Source organism: Coregonus clupeaformis, chromosome 29 (assembly GCF_020615455.1).
Source record: "Coregonus clupeaformis isolate EN_2021a chromosome 29, ASM2061545v1, whole genome shotgun sequence".
NCBI lineage: Eukaryota > Metazoa > Chordata > Actinopteri > Salmoniformes > Salmonidae > Coregonus > Coregonus clupeaformis.
Window position 1 is genome coordinate 43,075,170 of NC_059220.1, and position 20,262 is coordinate 43,095,431.

General features: G+C 42.4%; 1 protein-coding gene across 4 annotated transcripts in view; it reads left to right on the top strand.

Moving 5' to 3' along the window:
- The window catches only part of LOC121545132 (ribosomal protein S6 kinase 2 alpha), a 146,317-nt gene that overhangs the window by 103,336 nt on the left and 22,719 nt on the right, over nucleotides 1–20,262 (top strand). For 2 of the 4 annotated variants that reach the window (XM_041855550.2, XM_041855552.2), the window contains 6 exons: nucleotides 15,969–16,085; nucleotides 17,642–17,723; nucleotides 18,783–18,863; nucleotides 19,084–19,163; nucleotides 19,285–19,391; nucleotides 20,136–20,173. In XM_041855550.2, the coding sequence (XP_041711484.1) occupies nucleotides 15,969–16,085; nucleotides 17,642–17,723; nucleotides 18,783–18,863; nucleotides 19,084–19,163; nucleotides 19,285–19,391; nucleotides 20,136–20,173 (505 nt within the window). Of the gene's footprint in view, nucleotides 1–9,488; nucleotides 9,588–11,741; nucleotides 11,796–13,170; nucleotides 13,396–15,968; nucleotides 16,086–17,641; nucleotides 17,724–18,782; nucleotides 18,864–19,083; nucleotides 19,164–19,284; nucleotides 19,392–20,135; nucleotides 20,174–20,262 lie in introns of those variants that run through there. The other 2 variants (XM_041855553.2, XM_041855551.2) reach the window with 2 other exon arrangements.

Consider the following 20,262-nt stretch of genomic DNA (forward strand, 5'->3'; position numbering starts at 1 on the left):
GCAATCTACTGTAGAGCCTGCAGAGCTCTATCATACTATCCAGGTCTGTGCCCAAACAGTTTGAGCTTCTACTTCTAAAAATCCACCTTTCCAGAAATAAGTCGCTCACTGTTGCCGCTTGCTACAGCCCCCCCTCAGCCCCCAGTTGTGCCCTGGACACCATATGTGAATTGCTTGCCCCCCATCTATCCTCAGAGTTCGTACTGCTTGGTGACCTAAACTGGGAAATGCTTAACACCCCAGCCGTCCTACAATCTAAACTAGATGCCCTCAATCTCACACAAATTATCAAGGAACCTACCAGGTACAACCCTAAATCAGTAAACATGGGCACCCTCATAGATATCATCCTGACTAATTTACCCTCTAAATACACCTCCGCTGTCTTCAACCAGGATCTCAGCGATCACTGCCTCATTGCTTGCGTCCGTAATGGGTCCGCGGTCAAACGACCACCCCTCATCACTGTTAAACGCTCCCCAAAACACTTCAGCGAGCACGCCTTTCTAATTGACCTGGCCCGGGTATCCTGGATGGATATTGACCTCATTCCGTCAGTAGAGGATGCATGGATGTTCTTCAAAAGTGCTTTCCTCTCAAACTTAAATAAGCATGCCCCATTCAAAAAATTCAGAACTAAGAACAGATATAGCCCCTGGTTCAACCCGTGCTTGATTTGCCCTTGACCAGCACAAAAACATCCTGTGGCGTACTGCATTAGCATCGAACAGCCCCCACGATATGCAACTTTTCAGGGAAGTCAGGAACCAATATACACAATCGGTTAGGAAAGCAAAGGTTAACTTTTTCAAACAGAAATGTGCATCTTGTAGCACTAACTCCCAAAAAAATTGGAACACTGTAAAGTCCATGCAGTATAAGAGCACCTCCTCCCAGCTACCCACTGCACTGAGGCTAGGAAACACTGTCACCACCGATAAATCTACGATAATCGAGAATTTCAATAAGCATTTTGCTTTCCACCTGGCTACCCCGGCCACCAGCTCTGCACCCTCCGCTGCAACTTGCCCATGCCCCCCCGCGTCTCCTTCACCCAAATTCAGATAGCTGATGTCCTGAAAGAGCTGCAAAATCTGGACCCCTACAAATCAGCTGGGCTAGACAATCTGGACCCTTTCTTTCTAAAATTAGCTGCCGAAATTGTCGCAACCCCTATTACTAGCCTGTTCAACCTCTCTTTCGTATCGTCTGAGATCCCCAGAGATTGGAAAGCTGCCGCGGTCATCCCCCTCTTCAAAGGGGGTGACACTCTCGATCCAAACTGTTACAGACCTATATCCATCCTGCCCTGCCTTTCGAAAGTATTTGAAAGCCAAGTTAAGAAACAGATCACCGACCATTTCGAATCCCACTGTACCTTCTCCGCTATGCAATCTGGTTTCCGAGCTGGTCATGGGTGCACCTCAGCTACGCTCAAATTCCCAAACGATATAATAACCACGATCGATAAAAGACAGTACTGTGCAGCAGTCTTCATCGACCTGGCCAAGGCTTTTGACTCTGTCAATCACCGCATTCTTATTGGCAGACTAAATAGCCTGGGTTTCTCAAATGACTGCCTCGCCTGGTTCACCAACTACTTCTCAGATAGAGTTCAATGTGTCAAATCGGAGGGCCTGTTGTCTGGACCTCTGGCAGTCTCTATGGGGGTGCCACAGGGTTCAATTCTCGGACCGACTCCATTCTCTGTGTATATCAATGATGTCGCTCTTGCTGCTGGTGACTTTCAAATCCAAATTGGATGTAGTCTATCACAGTGCCATCCGTTTTGTCACCAAAACCCCATATACTACCCACCATTGTGACCTGTACGCTCTCGTTGGCTGGCCCTCACTACATATTCGTCGCCAAACCCACTGGCTCCAGGTCATCTATAAATCACTTCTAGGCAAATCCCCGCCTTATCTTAGCTCATTGGTCACCATAGCACCCGTAGTATGCGTTCCAGCAGGTATATCTCACTGGTCATCCCCAAAGCCAACACCTCCTTTGGCCGCCATTCCTTCCAGTTCTCTGCTGCAAATGACTGGAACGAACTGCAAAAATCTCTGAAGCTGGAGACACTTATCTCCCTCACTAACTTTAAGCATCAGTTGTCAGAACAGCTTACCGATCACTGCACCTGTACACAGCCCATCTGTAATTAGCCCACCCAACTACCTCATCCCCATATTGTTATTTACATTGTTATTTATTTTGCTCATTTGCACCCCAGTATCTCTCTTTGCACATCATCTTCTGCACATCTATCACTCCAGTGTTAATACTAAATTGTAATTATTTTGCACTATGGCCTATTTATTGCCTTACCTCCATAACTTACTACATTTGCACACACTGTATATAGATTTTCTATTGTGTTATTGAGTGTATGTTTTGTTTATTCCATATGTAACTCTGTGTTGTTGTTTTTATCACACTGCTTTGCTTTATCTTGGCCAGGTCGCAGTTGTAAATGAGAACTTGTTCTCAACTGGCTTACCTGGTTAAATAAAGGTTAAATAAATATAACATATTGAGGAATTGGGGGTGGGAATGTTGTGGTGATTTCCACGTGTAGCAGAGAAATAACAACAAATAGGGCACTGACTGACAGCTGTCAGTGTAACTAGCTAGCATGCTAACCTTAGCCAGCTAATGAAAGTTATGTGAGCACCATTTCAGTTAAGAGTTGCATATTGTAAGTCAGGTGAAAATAATTATTTCAGAAAGACTACCAGCCTACCTGTCAAGAGTCTCAGCCGTGCCTATACGAGCTGTTGACATGGTGATGATTGACGTTTTTCTGACTCTTGCCGTTTGATAATTCCAGTGAAACTGTGTCGGATTCCAGACTTCATTAATATTTGGACATGCACACGGACATGATCAAATAGCTATATTCTTTGTTCTCTCTGTTATCATTTCAGCACGCTAGCTAGCTAGCTACAGTGGGCTCCAAACTGACTGGCACCCCTGACCGGCAATGCACAAACAATACTTAAAAAAATATAAACAATATAATTATAGAGAGAAACTCAAAATACCAACATGTGAGAAATACTGTACTTTATTAATGTTTCAATGGAACCAACCAAAATCATACAATTATTTAATACAAAATAAATGTCACCAAAATCAAGGTTTTCGATTGGATTGAGGTCCGGCAACTGAGATGGCCATGGCAGAACATTGATTTTGTTGTCACAGAACCATTTCTGTGTGGATCTTGAGGTATGTTTTGGGTCATTGTCTTGTTGGAAAGTCCACCTACAGCCAAGTCCCAGCCTTCTGGCAGAGGCAACCAGATTGTCAGCCAAAATTGCCTGATACTTGGTGGAAGTCATTATCCCATCAATCTTAACCAGTGCCCCTGGACCTCTGGAATTAAAACAGCCCCAAAACATCACTGACCCACCACCATATTTCACCGTGGGTATGAGGTGCCTCTCCTTGGATGCATCTCTGTTTCGACGCCAAACATGCCGATGCTGTATCTGACCAAAACGTTCAATTTTGGTCTCATCTGACCAGAGCACCTTCTTCCAGTCATAATTTAAATGACGTTTGGCAAACTCCAAGCGCTTCAGTCTGTGTCTTGGGGTCAGAAAGGGCTTTCTTCTGGCAACCCTTCCAAAGAGCCTGTGGTTGTGGAGGTGGCGTCTGATGGTGCTTTTTGAAACCTGGTGACAAGACGCCACCAAGGCCTGCAATTCTTTCACAGTGATTTTTGGGGAATGTGTTGCTTCTCTCACCATCCTCCTCTCTATCCTGGGCGGCAAAATGCATTTGCGTCCTCTACCCGTGAGGTTTTCAACTGTTCCATATCTTTTACATTTTTTAATAATTGCCCTGACAGTGCTCAGTGGTATATTCAATCGTTTGTGGATCTTCTTGTAGCCATTACCAGATTTATGAAGGTCTACAACCATCTGTCTCTTTTGAACTGCCAGTTCTTTTGTTTTCTTCACGGTGTTGGATGACAAAGGAATATTGCATGCGTGTTACCTCATTTTTATAACCTAGTGAAACAGGAAGTGATGTAATGGCTCAATATAGTTCCTTAAGACTTAGATGAACGTAAATAAGTGGAATTTAATTCCTGGTTTAATTTTGATATATGTTATTTACAATAATCTTTAAGGGTGCCATTAATTGTGAAACCTTGATTTGGAGGACATAGATTTTTAATTCAATCAATAAATGATTTTGGTGGGTTCCATTGGAACATTAATATAGTACAGCATTTCTCACATGTTGGTATTTTGAGTTTATCTCTATAATTATATTGTTTATTTTTTTAAGTATTGTTTGTGCATTGCCAGTCTGGGGTGCCAGTAATTTTGGAGCCCACTGTATATATCAATGCATTATCTAAATTGCGCAGCTATAAATCAATGCATTATCTCAATTGCTGCCGCTAATCGGCCATAGAAATATAAAGAATCTAAACTGTGGTAATATGGATAGCCTAACTTTTTAACTGTTTGGAGCTTGTATTGAATCAATGGGCGAGTTCGTTTTGCATGGCCCGGTTCCCCCGAGTGGGTGGAGATTTCTCTTTAGGATCAATGGAATGGTCGAAAAATTTGCAAACACTGCACACCTGGGGCACCGGGCCATGCAAAACGAATTTGCATAAAACTTCAGTAGTCAAACTCATTAATCTTGGGGCGAGGGGGGAAGCGGGGGTTCTAAAAAGCTATTATATCGCGCAATTTTACCATTTTATAAAAAGGTATCTTTTTTTAAATGAATACTAGCTCAAAAATACGTGTAATTTGGGGCTCGCAAGTGGCGCAGCGGTCTAACGCACTGCATCGCAGTGCTAGAGGCGTCATCACAGACCCTGGTTCGATCCCGGCCTGAACCACAACCGGCCATTTTAATTTGCTCCATGAGTAGTGTAGGGTCGTCACAAGTTAACACAGCCACAAAGTCATTTTGCTACATTTTCTCTTCTTAAAATCTGATTTTAAACCTAACTCTCACCTTAACCTCATTTTTGTTTTCATGAATTGGATATAGACTGTGGCTGTTTTATTTAGTGGAAACCGAAAGGCTACAGAGAAAAGCTGTTTGGCTCTCAGATGACTCGCGAATAGGAAGAATTTTGCAGCAGATGTTTCTAATTAATAAACATTGCCATGCTGGTGGGTGGTAACATTTAAATAAAACCCAGCCCTGAAACGAAACGTAGGCAAAAATGAACTTGCACGTCATCTCATAGGAAAAGACACGTAAGACTCACGGAAAGTTCCGAAGTCACACATTCGGATTTGGCACTTAAAGCCCATAATATATTATACTTGAACTAAGACAATGACTTATTGGCTTACATCGTTGTGAAACATCATGGGTAAGCTCTGGCCATCTTCTTTCAGCTCGAAAAAGTGGATTTCTACTGGTGTGGGTGTTTTAAGTTTATTTGTACCAGACTAATTTAGCATAACTCACACTCACACACCTTGAGTTGTATTCTTACCTCTTCCTGTCATTGTATTTCAACCAATTCCCTCTCAGACTAACTCAAGTTGATTAAATCCGCCAGAGATTCTGTATTCACGAAATGGTTAGCTTCATGCAACTTCGGGTCTCAATGGGAGGCAAATGCAATTTCAGCACAAAAATATTTATTCCAGCCTGTCGTCATTTCCTCTCCTTCCTTCTTTGCTGATTCGTTGCAGAAGCAAAGAGTTTAGCGCAATGGATCATATTGAATGGAAAGTAACCCAAACAGAGAGCACACTGAATTGTTCAGTGATACAGCAACACTGTTTGTGCTTGCATGTGTGTTTCTCTTGCTCACTTATAGTGCTGAGCGATACAATTATTTGAATTCCATTTCATTCTGTATTTTTTCTGTGGGCTCTGTGCAGTTTCTGTAGAGAGAAATCCGATCAAGCCTGAACTCTGCGATGTAGTAGGGAGTTGTAGTTTCCAACAGGCCAATATTCTACGAAGTTTAGTGAAGAAAATGTGGTAATGAACTACAATGACCATAATCCATTACGCACACGCTTAAACTTGTCCGGTCTGTGTAGAGCAGACACGGAGACTGAAAGGCTCTGCATGGTCAATCTGAGGCCTCCACAGAAATCAGAGCATTCATACTTCTTGCGCTTCGGGGAGCTATCATACTCATCCAATAAATTGGTCTGCACTGCACCACTCGTAGTGATTCAGGACTAATCTCTATAGCCATCCAGCTAATTACAAGCAACTGGCTAAATGAAAAGACAGGACCTTACCACCTCTGAGATGTTGGAGTCTGTTTCCCGGTGCTTGACATGGGTCAGCCAAGATAGCATGACGTAAAAAGACTGCACCATTTTCCCACCTGCATCTCCGTCCCTAATTTCCCCATTGCCCCCCGGCAAAATTAGCCAATATTTAGGCTATTGTTTGTGTATTTTACACTATGTTGAGGTAAAAATCTGTGTATAATGCTTGTGTGGATGTCAACCTCAATATATGTTCATGTCATCGTCATAAATCAACTGCATTAGTTTAAAAACTACTTTGACTACCATCACCGATTTCTGTATGGCTATGCTACCAGCTTATAAGAATGGGAGTTAGCATTTAGCAGTCACTTTTTCTAAACCTGAAAAGGGACAACTTCTAAATGTTGTGCAGCGAAAAACAGCCAAATACACTGAACAAAAATATAAACACAACATGTGAAGTGTTGATCCCATGTTTCATGAGCTGAAATAAAATATCCCAGGAACTTTCCATACGCACAAAAAACTTATTTCTCTCAAATGTTGTGCACAAATGTGTTTACATCCCTGTTAGTAAGCATTTCTCCTTTGCCAAGATAATCCATCCATCTGACAGGTGTGGCATATCAAGAAGTTGATTAAACAGCATGATCATTACACAGGTGCACCTTGTAATGGGGACAATAAAAGGCCACTCTAAAATGTGCAGTTTTGTCACACAACACAATGCCACAGATGTTTTGAGGGAGCGTGCAATTGGCATGCTGACTGCAGGAATGTCCACCAGAGCTGTTGCCAGAGAATTGAATGTTAATTTCTCTACCATAAGCCGCCTCAACGTCGTTTTGGAGAATTTGGCCGTACGTCCAACCTGCCTCATCCGCAGACCACGTGTAACCATGGCAGCCCAGGACCTCCACATCCGGCTTCTTCACCTGCGGGATCGTCTGAGACCAGCCACCCGGACAGCTGTTGAAACTGGGTTTGCGCAACCGAAGAATTTCTGCACAAACTGTCAGAAACCGTGTCAGGGAAGCTCATCTGCTGCTTGTCGTCCTCACCAGGGTCTTGACCTGACTGCAGTTCGGCGGGCAAATGTTCACCTTCAATGGCCACTGGCACGCTGGAGAAGTGTGCTCTTCACGCATGAATCCCGGTTTCAACTGTACCGGGCAGATGGCAGACCACGTGTGGGTGAGCTGTTTGCTGATGTCAACGTTGTGAAAAGAGTGCCCCATGTTGGCGGTGAGGTTATGGTATGGGCAGGCATAAGCTACGGATAACGAACACAATTGCATTTTATCGATGGCAATTTGAATGCACAGAGATACTGTGACGAGATCCTGAGGCCCATTGTTGTGCCATTCATCTGCCACCATCACCTCATATTTCAGCATAATAATGCACGGCCCCATGTCGCAAGGATCTGTACACAATTCCTGGAAGCTGAAAATGTCCCAGTTCTTCCATGGCCTGCATACTCACCAGACATTTCACCCGTTGAGCATGTATGCTCTGGATCGACGTGTACGACAGCGAGTTCCAGTTTGCGCCAATATCAAGCACAGCCGTTGAAGAGGAGTGGGACAACATTCCGCTGGCCACAACCAACAGCCTGATCAACTCTATGCGAAAATGTCGCACTGCATGAGTCAAATGGTGGTCATACCAGATACTGACTGGTTTTCAGTCAATCTGATTTTAGTAACCACATTGTGGGTCTGTTTCAATACATCAATCATGACATATTTGACAAATATCCACTTTGTTAGATCAGATTTGTTGAATGTGCGGCAATCCAGCATCCTTCTATCCCCCACGGTCTGCATTCCATTGACTTCTTTATCGCATCTATCCCCATTACCTCCTGATCTCTTTCCAGGAGTTCAAACACATTTATGTGTCTTTGAAATCCCTGCACGAGGTATCATAAAGATGTTTTTTTATTTGTGAACTTGTTCTGATAGCCATTCAACAAAGTTCTCGAAGTGAGTTTGTGTTTATACAGGGTGTACCGGCCCCACCTACGTCAACCAATCATGTCAATGCGGAGCTATACGGAGCCCTCCGCATTGTAAAAAAATTGAGGAGGCGCACGGCATCTTCGTACGGCAGCTTCCGGAAGTTCCGCAATTGCGTCACACCCTCCGTACGGAGCCTTTGGTCCTCATATCCGGATCAAGCATAAATTGACTTTAAGAGAAGAAGCACACACGATCGAGAGGGGTAGAAAGCAGTTGCTTCGCGAGCCTGAAAATACATGATCTAAGTGATTGATAGTTGGTATTCAGCAGTCATAAAAGTATGCCTTATTTACTTTTAATGAATGACTAAAATAGTGATTTTTGTCAGACCGCATAGGCAGCAGCTCTATAGAGATGAGATGATGACTTGGAGTGAAAATAATAGTCATCAGATTAATGTTTTTATTTATTAAAGTAATGTGAATAAATCATGGTTAGTAAGTGATAAGCAGTACTTTTATTGTTTTATTCAGATTTGTTACAGCATTCAACCCACATATTGCATAGTGCATTTAATGTCAGAAAATAATTTAAATTGAAAACCGTGATAATTTTTTAAATAATCAAACCGAAACCAAACCGACCTTAAAAAGCACTAATCGTTCAGCACTATTCGCTGCGGATATTCACTGTTTCCGCCCTGGCTGCACCTGTGGGGCTGACTTTATTATCTAAATTATTTTCACGCTTGGTTATTGTACAGGGAACAGACAAAAATTTAGCCAATAAATTACATTGAGTTCTAAGATATAATTCTGTGGTAAAGGTCCTCAATCAGTTAGTACATGATGTCTCAGTTGGCCCTGCCTGCTGCTTAGCAACACAGCACAGCAGCAGTGACTAAAGAATCCATCCGTTCCTCTTTCTCACCATGGCTTTCTCAAGTCGAGGCCGTTATGGTCCAACACAATGTAGAAAGAAAGATGTCTGCAGTGCTCTGCAGTGGCATTTGTTAAGTGGTTTGTGGGTACTTTTATATGTGTGCGTGTGTGTGTGTGTGTGTGTGTGTGTGTGTGTGTGTGTGTGTGTGTGTGTGTGTGTTTGACTCTTTCTGGTCATGACTGACTCAGTTTGGAGCTGTGGCTTCCTTAGGAAGTCTCTCTGTTTCCTCCTCTCAGATTATCTGCACTAAATCAGTATTCTACCGGGGTGACATGCTCTTTGCATTTCCCCATTTACGTGTGTGTGTGTGTGTGTGTGTAAGATTAGCTTATTGCCCCATTCTGAGTGTCTCACAGTACGTGTCGAAGTCATAGACGGTGTGACATGGGAAACTCAGATCGACAAGATGTGGAGGCACATATTTCGCACCAAACAGGGTTTTCGTGTGCCCCAGGCAAGTCTCACACCGTGTGTGTCTGTGTGTATTGCTGGCTGTGTGTGTGGTGTATTTTAGGAGCTAGGGAAAGGGGTTTCAGTGAACTGAGAGGTAGGCGTAGGAAACGCATCTGGCTGTAGCCTCCTCTGACCTTGACCTTTCTGACTGTTGCAGTGGAAAGGTCAAGGCCAGAGTACAGTCAAAATAGACTCTCCTAGAACCTCTGACTTCAAATGAGTTGATATTTTGTTATACATCACTTGTGTCCGAGACATTCTAGAATACATGAACATGACTACTGAGAAACTATAAATGCTATCATTGTAGCAAAATGTTTTAAAGTTAAACCATTCTAAAGTCGCTGATTTGATATCATAGTTTTTTTTTTTTTAGCTACCCAGCACCGCTTTGAGCAGATTTGCCTTGTCTCTGGGAGTCTCACTTGTTCCAAAGAACTTTAATTACTTCTAGTCAGCACAATGTGCAAAAGCCTATTGAGTGTTCTGTCAGGTGAAATGAACTAATTTACAACTTGGCTTAGAAAATGTGTTGTAGCCTTCTCGGAAGAGCAAGAGACTGTGAAACAGTGGTCTATATTCGCTATTAGCTTTTTGTGTGTATGTATTTTGTGTGTGTTAACAGAGAAACTGGAAGTGAATTGTGGGAGGGCAGAGCTACTTCCTGTCATCTGTTTGTGGCAACCAATCCTATGGCCTTCCTGCCAACCTGGGTGGACAGGACACACACTCACTGCCCCTCCACTGTGTGTCCGTGTGTGTCACTTATTTATAGAGCCCTCAACTCCTAGCCTAAAATAATGCCTTTACTTGTGGCTAACCCAATGTCATGTGGTTCCATCGCCTTGACAACCAACCTTTTCTATAGACTCTGCATGTGACGAGTCCTGCTCGGGTCAGTTTTTTGCAGCTGCACCCGCTCCACGCCGGCCACATCAATTCCGAGCCCAACCCAACCCACCCGCATAGAACTGTCTCGAGAGCTGATCCGTAACACGCCAAATAACATCAATTTATTTGTTTTTTATGACTCCAGAGTAGTAGGCTATTATTCTCCTTCCTGTTAATTTGTCTGCATGTCTATTCATCATTTGGATAAAAGGAAACCATTCCATGAATTAAAAGCGATAGGCGTATCTACCTATTTACACAATGAGATGTGGCACATTGACAACTCAAATCGCTTTGAAATAGAGCCTTCTAATTAGCCTTCTAATTAGCCTTCTTACCTAATGAAAGCCTATAACCAACAATACAAAACAAGATCGTTACATTCGATATTGTTTCGATAATCAAATAGTTTACTTGAAACTTTTCAATTAAACTATTACCAGAATCGCATATAGGCTGCAAAAATGTATTTATTTAGTAGGCTCTACTCAAACTTTTACCAGCCACACTGGTTTAAACTTCATATGGCCTGCGTTTGGTCTAAATGAACGAAAGCCTAAATTAATGTAATAATTAACTGAATTAGCCTATCGTTAACAAAAACCTGATTTTCCTTTTGCATACTGTGTATCCATCTACTGTGCAGCACCTGTTTCCACAATGGTGTATTTCATTACCTTTTTATTTATCCAGTTACGTTAGCCATTTTTGCTTGAAATGAAACTTGCCAACGTATTTTCATGTATGGGGATGAAACATACGTTTCAGCACCACGCAAAAAATGGACAGTTCCCTACATTTTAGTCATTTAGCAGACGCTCTTATCCAGAGTGTCTTACAGGAGCAATTAGGGTTAAGTGCCTTGCTTAAAGGCATATCGACAGATTTTTCACCTAGTCGGCTTGGGGATTAGAACCAGCGACCTTTCGGTTACTGGCACAACGCTCTTACCCACTAAGCTACCTGCCGCCTAATCCGCTGCGTTGATGGTAGCCCATATCTGACTCACCGCTCACAGAATGGAATTCACAACACCGCAAGCTCCTGGGTTTGAAAACAAATATCTTAATTGAAAACTTTTCCGACATGCAAAATAATTGTTCTGAACTGCGAGCCGACCCGCGGGTTGAAAGAATGTTTCCGTTCCACTCGCCAGCTGATTTCTTTGCGGGTCAACTGCGCGGAACCATGGATATCCGACCCGATGCAGGACTCTGTGATATACAAACCTGAAATTATTTTCCCTGTGACACCTTCCAATCAGGACCGGTCCCACATTACCTGGGTAGAGAAGGACATTGCCAATATTAATGCCAAGGTAAGAGTATTCCTAATTCAGTGGCCTTAGCTCACTGCCAAGTCAATACACTCTCTTCCTCTATTGCTTTGCTAAATCAATACTGTCAACAATGCTAGCATATGCAGCTACTAATATGTCTGTCTGACTCAAATGACTGGAGAGCTATTACATTTCACTCTGTAGTCAGTCCACTTAGTTGTGGCTGTCTGAGAAGAGAATGTATTTCTTTAGAAGAATTTGACTGGCACCTTCCTCACATCTTGGCTCTAGAAATGCGCTCTTCAGCATCCATTTCAAATCCCTGTGGATTTTCTAAGGTTATCATCACATAGCTTTAAAGGGATACCTCAAGCTTCATTGACTCTCCATTTAAAGTGTCTCTTAGTCCAGGACTAGGCTTTGTGTGGGAAACCTGCCCAAAATTAGACGTCTTTATCACCTCGAGAGAGCTAGACGGGATTTCATACTGTATTACATTCTACATTTTAGTCATTTAGCAGACGCTCTTATCCAGAGCGACTTACAGTTAGCATACATTGTTGTTTTTTTCATACTGTATGAAGACAGTTGGTCTGCATTACAGTAGCAGTGATACTGTATACAATATGTCTTGATCTGGTTATAGTAGTGCAATAGAGCTCTATAGTATCTAATATGCAATCTTAGGAGCCTGCAAAAGAAAGTGACTTAGCAAGCAGATGGAGACTTTGAGAGAAATGGTGTTCTGTGAAGCTAAGAGGAAGTGTGCGTTGACTCATATAGACACACAGTGACGGTGTGTTTGTAGGGATGTGGAAGGCCCTCTCCTTACACATAGACATGGGTAGAGACAAGGATGGCAGGAAAGAGGCTGTAAGGGATGCCTGTCATCAGGCTATAAAAGTCCCCCCACCCCTCTGTCTCTCTCGCTGTCTGGGTCATGGTGTTGGCAGTTAGGGAGGCGACACCTCGTCACTCTGCCCGCTCTGTGGCCATAGCCAAAGGGAAACGGGGCAGAGCGGTGCATGATGGGGCGGGAGGGGCCGCTGGCCTGTCAGCTCCAGCAGGAAGGAGGAGATTTCAGAGAGGGCTGAGGATGAACTGTCTCTCTCTTTATCTCTCTTTGTCCCTCTCTCTCTCTCATTCACACACTAGTTTTGTGGTGTGTGGGTTCTTTATACAGGTCTCAGAGAGCGGACTCTTCCTTCCTGCCTCTCTCTCTCTCTCTCTCTCTCTCTCAGTTCAGCAGTAGTCAGAGCTCTGTGCTTGCAGAGGACAGGACACACAGAACTAACAGAGAGTTGGCTTACATACAGAGGATACAACTTTCACCCCATCTTACCATGCAGTCTACCAGTCTGGTATGAGAGTGGGGACTCTGTCTGGAGGTAGGGGGGGGGGGGGGGGACTGGGATGAGGTCTAGGCTGGCAAGGCGGTGTTGAGATGGAAAAGGACAGGAGGAAGTTTAAAGTGAGCCGCTTGCTGACCCTCTACCTCTTCAAGAAGCACCATAACAAGGCTTTGGGCAGAATCAGCGCGCCACAGACACAGATGGGCCATGGCACCTCCACAGAGAAAGAGACAGGCAATGAGACCGACACCTCCCATGCAGACAGTCACAGCAGCACCCAGTGGACGGTAATGTGGTCTTCACACTGGGGAGAATGGTCATGCAATTAAGTGCATTTTTTACTTAAGCGGAAGGCTTCGCCCCATACAGAATTAGATCTTCGCTTATTGTCATATGATTGTGTGTGGACTATGGAGCAGGAGATGTGCAAAAGGCGTGTGTTAGTTAGGAAGTGTTGTCAGTGTTTCTCCTACATTCATTTAGCAGCGGCAGGGTGCCGCTTTTTTTAAATAAATAAAATGTGGGATGGTGAATGACTAAAACAATATAAAGTATGTAGAAAAGATAATGGAGATATATATTTTTAAATAAGATCACATTTTCTTTCAGCTCCATGACTAAATGTGTAGAATTGCAGGAAATTAGCTTTAAAGTAACTGCCCAGTAAAAATCTCACTTTTAAAAGTTAATTGCAGGTGTTCATCATTATCACCTTCACAGGTGTTCGCCATTATCCAGCTCCTGTAAAACGCCTGAATAAGGCTAACTGCTTCACAGCATGTTAGTCATTTGCAACCTAAACAAAGATAAATATTGATAGTATGAAAATGGAACAATATGAACATATGGTTCTTTGTCTTGATTTGTTACTAATGTACATTATTTTATATTTATTGCTATAAACTATGCTATGGTTAGGAGATGATAGATACAATGGGTTTGTGAGGGTTTTTACTTTAAAGAGATTAACTTTACACAAGTTATGTTCGATAAGTTAGGTGTTGTTATTTTAAGTGGTTCAGCAGTGTGGTAGAAGTGTTTGTGGTCAGAAGTGTTAGCAGCGTTGGAAAAAGTACCCACTTGTCATACTTGAGGTAAAGTAAACAGAAAATGATTAAAGGAAAAGTGAAAGTCACCCAGTAAAATACTACTTGAGTAAAAGTCTAAAAGTATTTGTTCTTAAATATACTGAAGTATCAAAAGTAAATGTAATTGCTAAAATATACTTAAGTATCAAAAGTAAATGTAATTGCTAAAATATACTTAAGTATCAAAAGTAAGTAAAATAATACATCTTTTCAAATTCCTTATATAAAGCAAACCAGGTGGCACCATTTTCTTGTTTTAAAAATTTACGGATAGCCAGGGGCATGCTCCAACGCTCAGACATAATTTACAAACGAAGCATGTGTTTAGTGAGTCTGCCAGATCGGAGGCAGTAGGGATGACCAGGTATGTTCTCATTATACATGTGTGAATTAGACAATTTTCCTGTCCTGCTAAGCATTCAAAATGTAACGAGTACTTTTGGGTGACAGGAAAAATGTATGGAGTAAAATGTAGATAATTTTAATTAGAAATGTAGTGAAGTAAAAGTAGTCCAACATATAAATAGTAAAGTACAGATACCCCAAAAAACTACTTAAGTACTTTCAAGTACGTCTCTGCTGTATCCAAGATGCTTGATCTTGACTTCTAGCCACTTAGCTAGCAAGTTAGCAAACCAAATGCATAGCTGGAGCCCTGAGCTGTATCTAATTTGTTTGACACATTTTAGATTTCGTATAGTTACACTTAACTTATAATTATAAGCAGTGGCGTAGCACAAAGCCCCCGTCGATATTTAGAATACCCCAGTGTACAGTATAAACGGTATATTGCCCAAGCCTAGTGTGTACTGTGTGAATGTTCTGTTGTAATTGCAGTATGATACAGCTATTAAATATGTTTTGGTGCAAGATAAAGTAGGCCTAGGCTCTAAAGCAGCCTCTTTGCTACAACGCTGGTGTAAAAACAGAATTATTTCAAGCTGTGGCTGTGGTTACCAGTCTCAATATAATTGACAGTAAATGGTGCTATCAGTCGGTTTCCAGTGAGACTCATAACACAAACATACGTCATGGTTGTGAACCTCCCCTTGTTAATTTTCACAGGGTTTTCTGACTACTCTTGTTTCCTCCCTCCATCAGTCTGTGCCAAGATGTTTTCTTCAGTAGTTGAGAATGTTGGAACTCTACTTAGGATAAAACCCTGTGTGTATCACTGCTCTGTATACTTCTAAGCTGCACCAGGCCATTTCCTTTCTCTCAACTCGCTCTCTCGCTTTCTATACTCTCTTGGCTGCAACTTTTGTTTTCTATCCTCTTCCTCTTTCCGGTTGGCTTCTCTGCATCGTTGCTCGGAGGTACACACACTTTGATCAGGACACACCCTTGTGCAACCTCCCAGCAACTTTTTAGTGGCCTGCTGAAGGCCACTGAGTATTCGGTAGTGGCGCGTACGCCACAGTAGAAGGACGCTCTGTTCTTTTCCATTTTTAAATATTCTTCAACTTCATGTGCTAAAACGTCTGTCGGTTTCCATTTGGAGAGAACTGTGAGAGACCGATTTGTACTAAAGGACAGTCAGTCGGCTGAAGTTCTAATCGGTGTATTCAACCTCAAAATACACAGTCACTTGAAAACACATGTATTGTATTATGGTTAGGATCAGTCTGATGAGCAGATGGGTTCAAATGTTTTCGCATTGTGTAGATTATAATCAAGCTTGGAAAGCTTTCCTCCGCCTACTATACTGTGGTATCATAGATACTGTGGTGTCTCCTGGATAATGGACCTTCTCCCCCTCTATCTCTCTCCAGGAGGATGACATCATCAAGGAGATCAACATCACCCACGTGGTCAAGGAGGGCTCAGAGAAGGCCGACGCTCGCCAGTTTGAGCTGCTCAAAGTGCTGGGCCAGGGCTCCTTCGGCAAGGTAAGACATCACCCCTCTAAGGTAGCACATTTGCCTTTGTTCAAATAACCCTCATAACAGATCTGAGAAGTGGTTCACATTGCTATACACATGTATACCTCTTGTTTTGAATGCCCATCTTTTTAGGGGAACAAATCATGTTGCTAATGACAGCACTTGACCGCTGAAAGTTTATCACTACAGTAAAAAGACTTCACACTTAATAATTTGCCTCTAAATAAGCATGCAAAAAGAGTTGGCAAAAGGGGTTCTCGTTTTCATATCAAACAGTTTCCTAGGAAACATTTAAACAGTTTCCAAAATGCAGTGTTCAATCTCCCCAAAGTATTGCTTCTTATTGAGTTTGTGAACATATCAAAAAAGCATATGCACCATAATACAGAGGTAAAAGCCTGTAGATGGAAGAATCCATTTGTATGGTCATTGGTATGGCTTGAGATTGTTCAGGCGTGCTCTGGTGCCACTATGTTAATAATCCACACCTGGATTAGCCTGACACACAAACACGCATGTAACCAATGTGAAATGTCTAGCTAGTTAGCGGTGCGTGCTAGTAGCGTTCAATCGGTGATGTCACTCACTCTGAGACCTTGAAGTAGTTGTTTCCCTTGCTCTGCAAGGACCGCAGTTTTTGTGGAGCGACGGGTAACTATGCTTCTTGTGTGACAGTAGACGATGTGTTCAGAGGGTCTTTGGTTGGAGCCCAGGTTGGGGCAAGAAGAGGGACGGAAGCAACACTGTTAGACACACAGACACACACACACACCTGTCATTCAGCTCACTGCTTCACCCACTCCAGGCTGTATCACAACCGGCCGTGATTGGGAGTCCCATAGGCACAATTGGCCTAGCGTCATCCGGGTTTGGCTGGTGTAGGCAGTCATTGTAAATAAGAATTTGTTCTTAACTGACTTGCCTAGTTAAATAAAGGTAAAATACATTTTTTTTAAACTCCTCTAGCATTGTGGCACATGAGGTAGCCTAGATTCACTTTATTTAGAGCACTTTAAACACATTATTGACAAACCAACTCAATGTTCCCTCATATTCGTTCCATTTAATCTCCTACTTATCAGACTGCAAGATCAGAAATAGCAAAAAACATTATAATTTCTGGTTGAGCTCATTGCTCTTGATGTCTGGTCATTTCAAAATGGATTGTGAATGTAATGAATGCATAGATAGCGAAAAATATGGACGTTAAAGCTATCTAGGTCAATATAATGGACGTTTACCTAGCAGTTTATGGGACATTGTCTGGCATTTTATAGTATTTGCATATCATTTGCAGTTCAAGAAAATCCCCATAGAAAATCAAAGACCAAAGTATTTTGTTTATTGAAAAGTAGTTCTACCAACGAACATTCCCCTTGTCAGTCCCATAGGTTTGTAGCCTACTGCACTGGATTGAACATAGAAATATAAATACCTATGTGTACATTCAATATGGCCGCCGGTCCCTCCATCACAGAGCATAGACTTGAATAGGAATGTCCATTCTAGTTCTTCCTTTTCTATGGGATTAAGAGTTGGATGTTGTCTTGTGTTGCCTGCAGGTGTTTTTGGTGCGGAAGGTGACGCCTCCCGACAACAACGAGCTGTACGCCATGAAGGTCCTGAGAAAAGCCACCCTCAAAGGTACACATATACGTTTGTTTTACTATACTTGTTGGGACTAAACAATTGATTCCCATTCAAAATTCTGTTTTCCCTAACCCCTAAAGCTAACCCTAAAATAGCAGTTTTCCTTGTGGGGACCGGTAAAATGTCCCCACTTGTCTGAATTTTCTTTGTTTTACTATCATTTGTACATTTTTCTTTACATTTTTAGTCATTTAGCAGACACTCTTATCCAGAGCGACTTACAGTTAGTGAGCTACAGGGGACTTCTGGTCCCCACAAGGATAGTAAAGCCAAAAACAAACACACAGAGTAACGGAGGAAAGCGGAAAAGAGACATATACTATCATGGGAAACGATACTGTAGCTACACATTCATGGGATTGAAAACATGTTGTGAACTCACTGAGGCATCCCACATCAAAAACACCCCACTTTACAGCAAACACGAGTGGTTATGTTCTTAGCGAGGGCTCGGTCTCACCTCTTTCATTTGCAGACATGTAGTTTTGCACTTGCTACTCCACGTGTCCTTTTGCTTTACACTTTGCCCCCCCCTGTTTTTGTTTTGATCTTGTTTCTGTGTTGATCTTGATTCAAGGCTTTGATAGTGAGAAGAAATCAACCGTTTTACAGTTAGTGGGTACCTGTTTTTGTGTGCTGTGGTCTGCTGCTGTGGGATCTAGTCTACACTAGATGTCAACACCCTGACAGTTTCATAGATTAGCGCTTCAATGTAATTGTGTGGTGAAAATTAATCTAATCGTCCAATATTGGTTTCACATGGACCTCGACAAGGATATTTTCATTATTTTTCGGTTGTTAGATGAATTGATTTAGCAGTTTTATGGCCTTCAGACAAGCATTGGTTATTTGGTGTTTTGTATTGAATATTGAATATATCCCATTTAAAATACCAATGGTGGCATTTTGGCGTTCATTCAGGTCGTGTCTCAGCATTAGGCAGCCTTAGGCACCCAGTTCCAAACCCATCTTTGTTACCGAGCCACGGCTATAGTAAGGTTTTGAGCTAACCTTATGACAGCGCTGACACGGTGTGGCCCTCACCTCCCACAGTGAGAGACCGGGTGAGGACCAAGATGGAGAGAGACATCCTGGCAGACGTCAACCACCCCTTTGTGGTCAAACTCCACTATGGTGAGTAACAACCAGATCTAGGTTCATAAAGTACAGTATATTAGAAAAACCAAGGTCTGGTGACAACGCTATGACAGCCAAAAGCTATTAACTTCCCTCTGGTCATCAAGGGCAGTCATTGTTTAAATGAACAGCAACAACTTTGGGTGTTCTAGGTTTACCAGACAAATTGACTTTTAGCACTACTCCTAACCACATGTTTGTTTGTATGTGCCTCCAGCATTTCAGACAGAGGGAAAGCTCTATCTGATCCTGGACTTTCTGAGAGGAGGTGATCTCTTCACCAGGCTGTCGAAAGAGGTGTGTTCTTAGTCTTATTTTATGTCTCATTCTCCTCTCTAATCATGATCCTGTCTGGACTCATGTACGTTTTTTTTCCTCTTTGTGTGTGTGTATATGTTTGTTTGGGTATCGTATCCAGGTGATGTTCACAGAGGAGGACGTGAAGTTCTACCTAGCAGAGTTGGCCCTGGGCCTGGACCACCTGCATGGCCTGGGCATCATCTACAGAGACCTCAAACCTGAGAAGTAGGTGGAGCCTCAGTGAAGGGCAGCTAGTCCTAGCAAATGGAACGAAAGTGAGAGGGACCTACCTGAATTTGTCCAATAGAAACTCTCGTTTTCATAGCAAAACACAACTGTTTGCAACTGTTTGGACTAAAGATTACACCCCTTAAGTGCTATGCTATTGTAGCCCCGACCACAAATGTCTTGGTTTTGGTGTTCTTTTCTATAATGAGAGGGACATTGAGATGCAGAGTGCTTCTCTGTTATCTCTTACAGACTTTGCTATAACCATTATTCAAAGCCCCTAATTCTAATTTTAGCCCCATGGTGATAACATTAATGAACCCCATCAGAACTGAGAGGACTGAATGCACAACCAGAGCTATTATCACGTCTGGTGTTGAGCAATGGGATCTTAACATGATATATGGATACTAGAGAATGAGAAAGCTAGTCTGCACAGACAGATTAGACACGTTTTATTCCTTCCCGTACGTATGTGGCAGATACACTGTGAATTCACTGAGAGGGGACATCTTGATTTGGCCAGCCCTTTTGCCATTACAATTGTGAAGGTGTGCTACTAAATGTTTTAGGTTTTTTTAGTCTACAGAGTGTTTTTTGAACTCACAGAAAGTATTCTAGACTCTGTGTCAGGTTATTTACCAGTCTGTGGTTGTGACAACATTTTTTTTCTAACTTTTTATCACAATATGATAGTACTACGCACCTCACACTAACACCTCTTCTCATTTTATTTTCTAGCATTCTACTGGATGAAGAAGGCCATATCAAACTCACAGGTACCCTCCCCCACACACTTCCCTCCCCCCACACACTTTCCATCCTCCTGTTGACCTTCCCCATTAGTCAGTGAATCACCAAAGCCTAA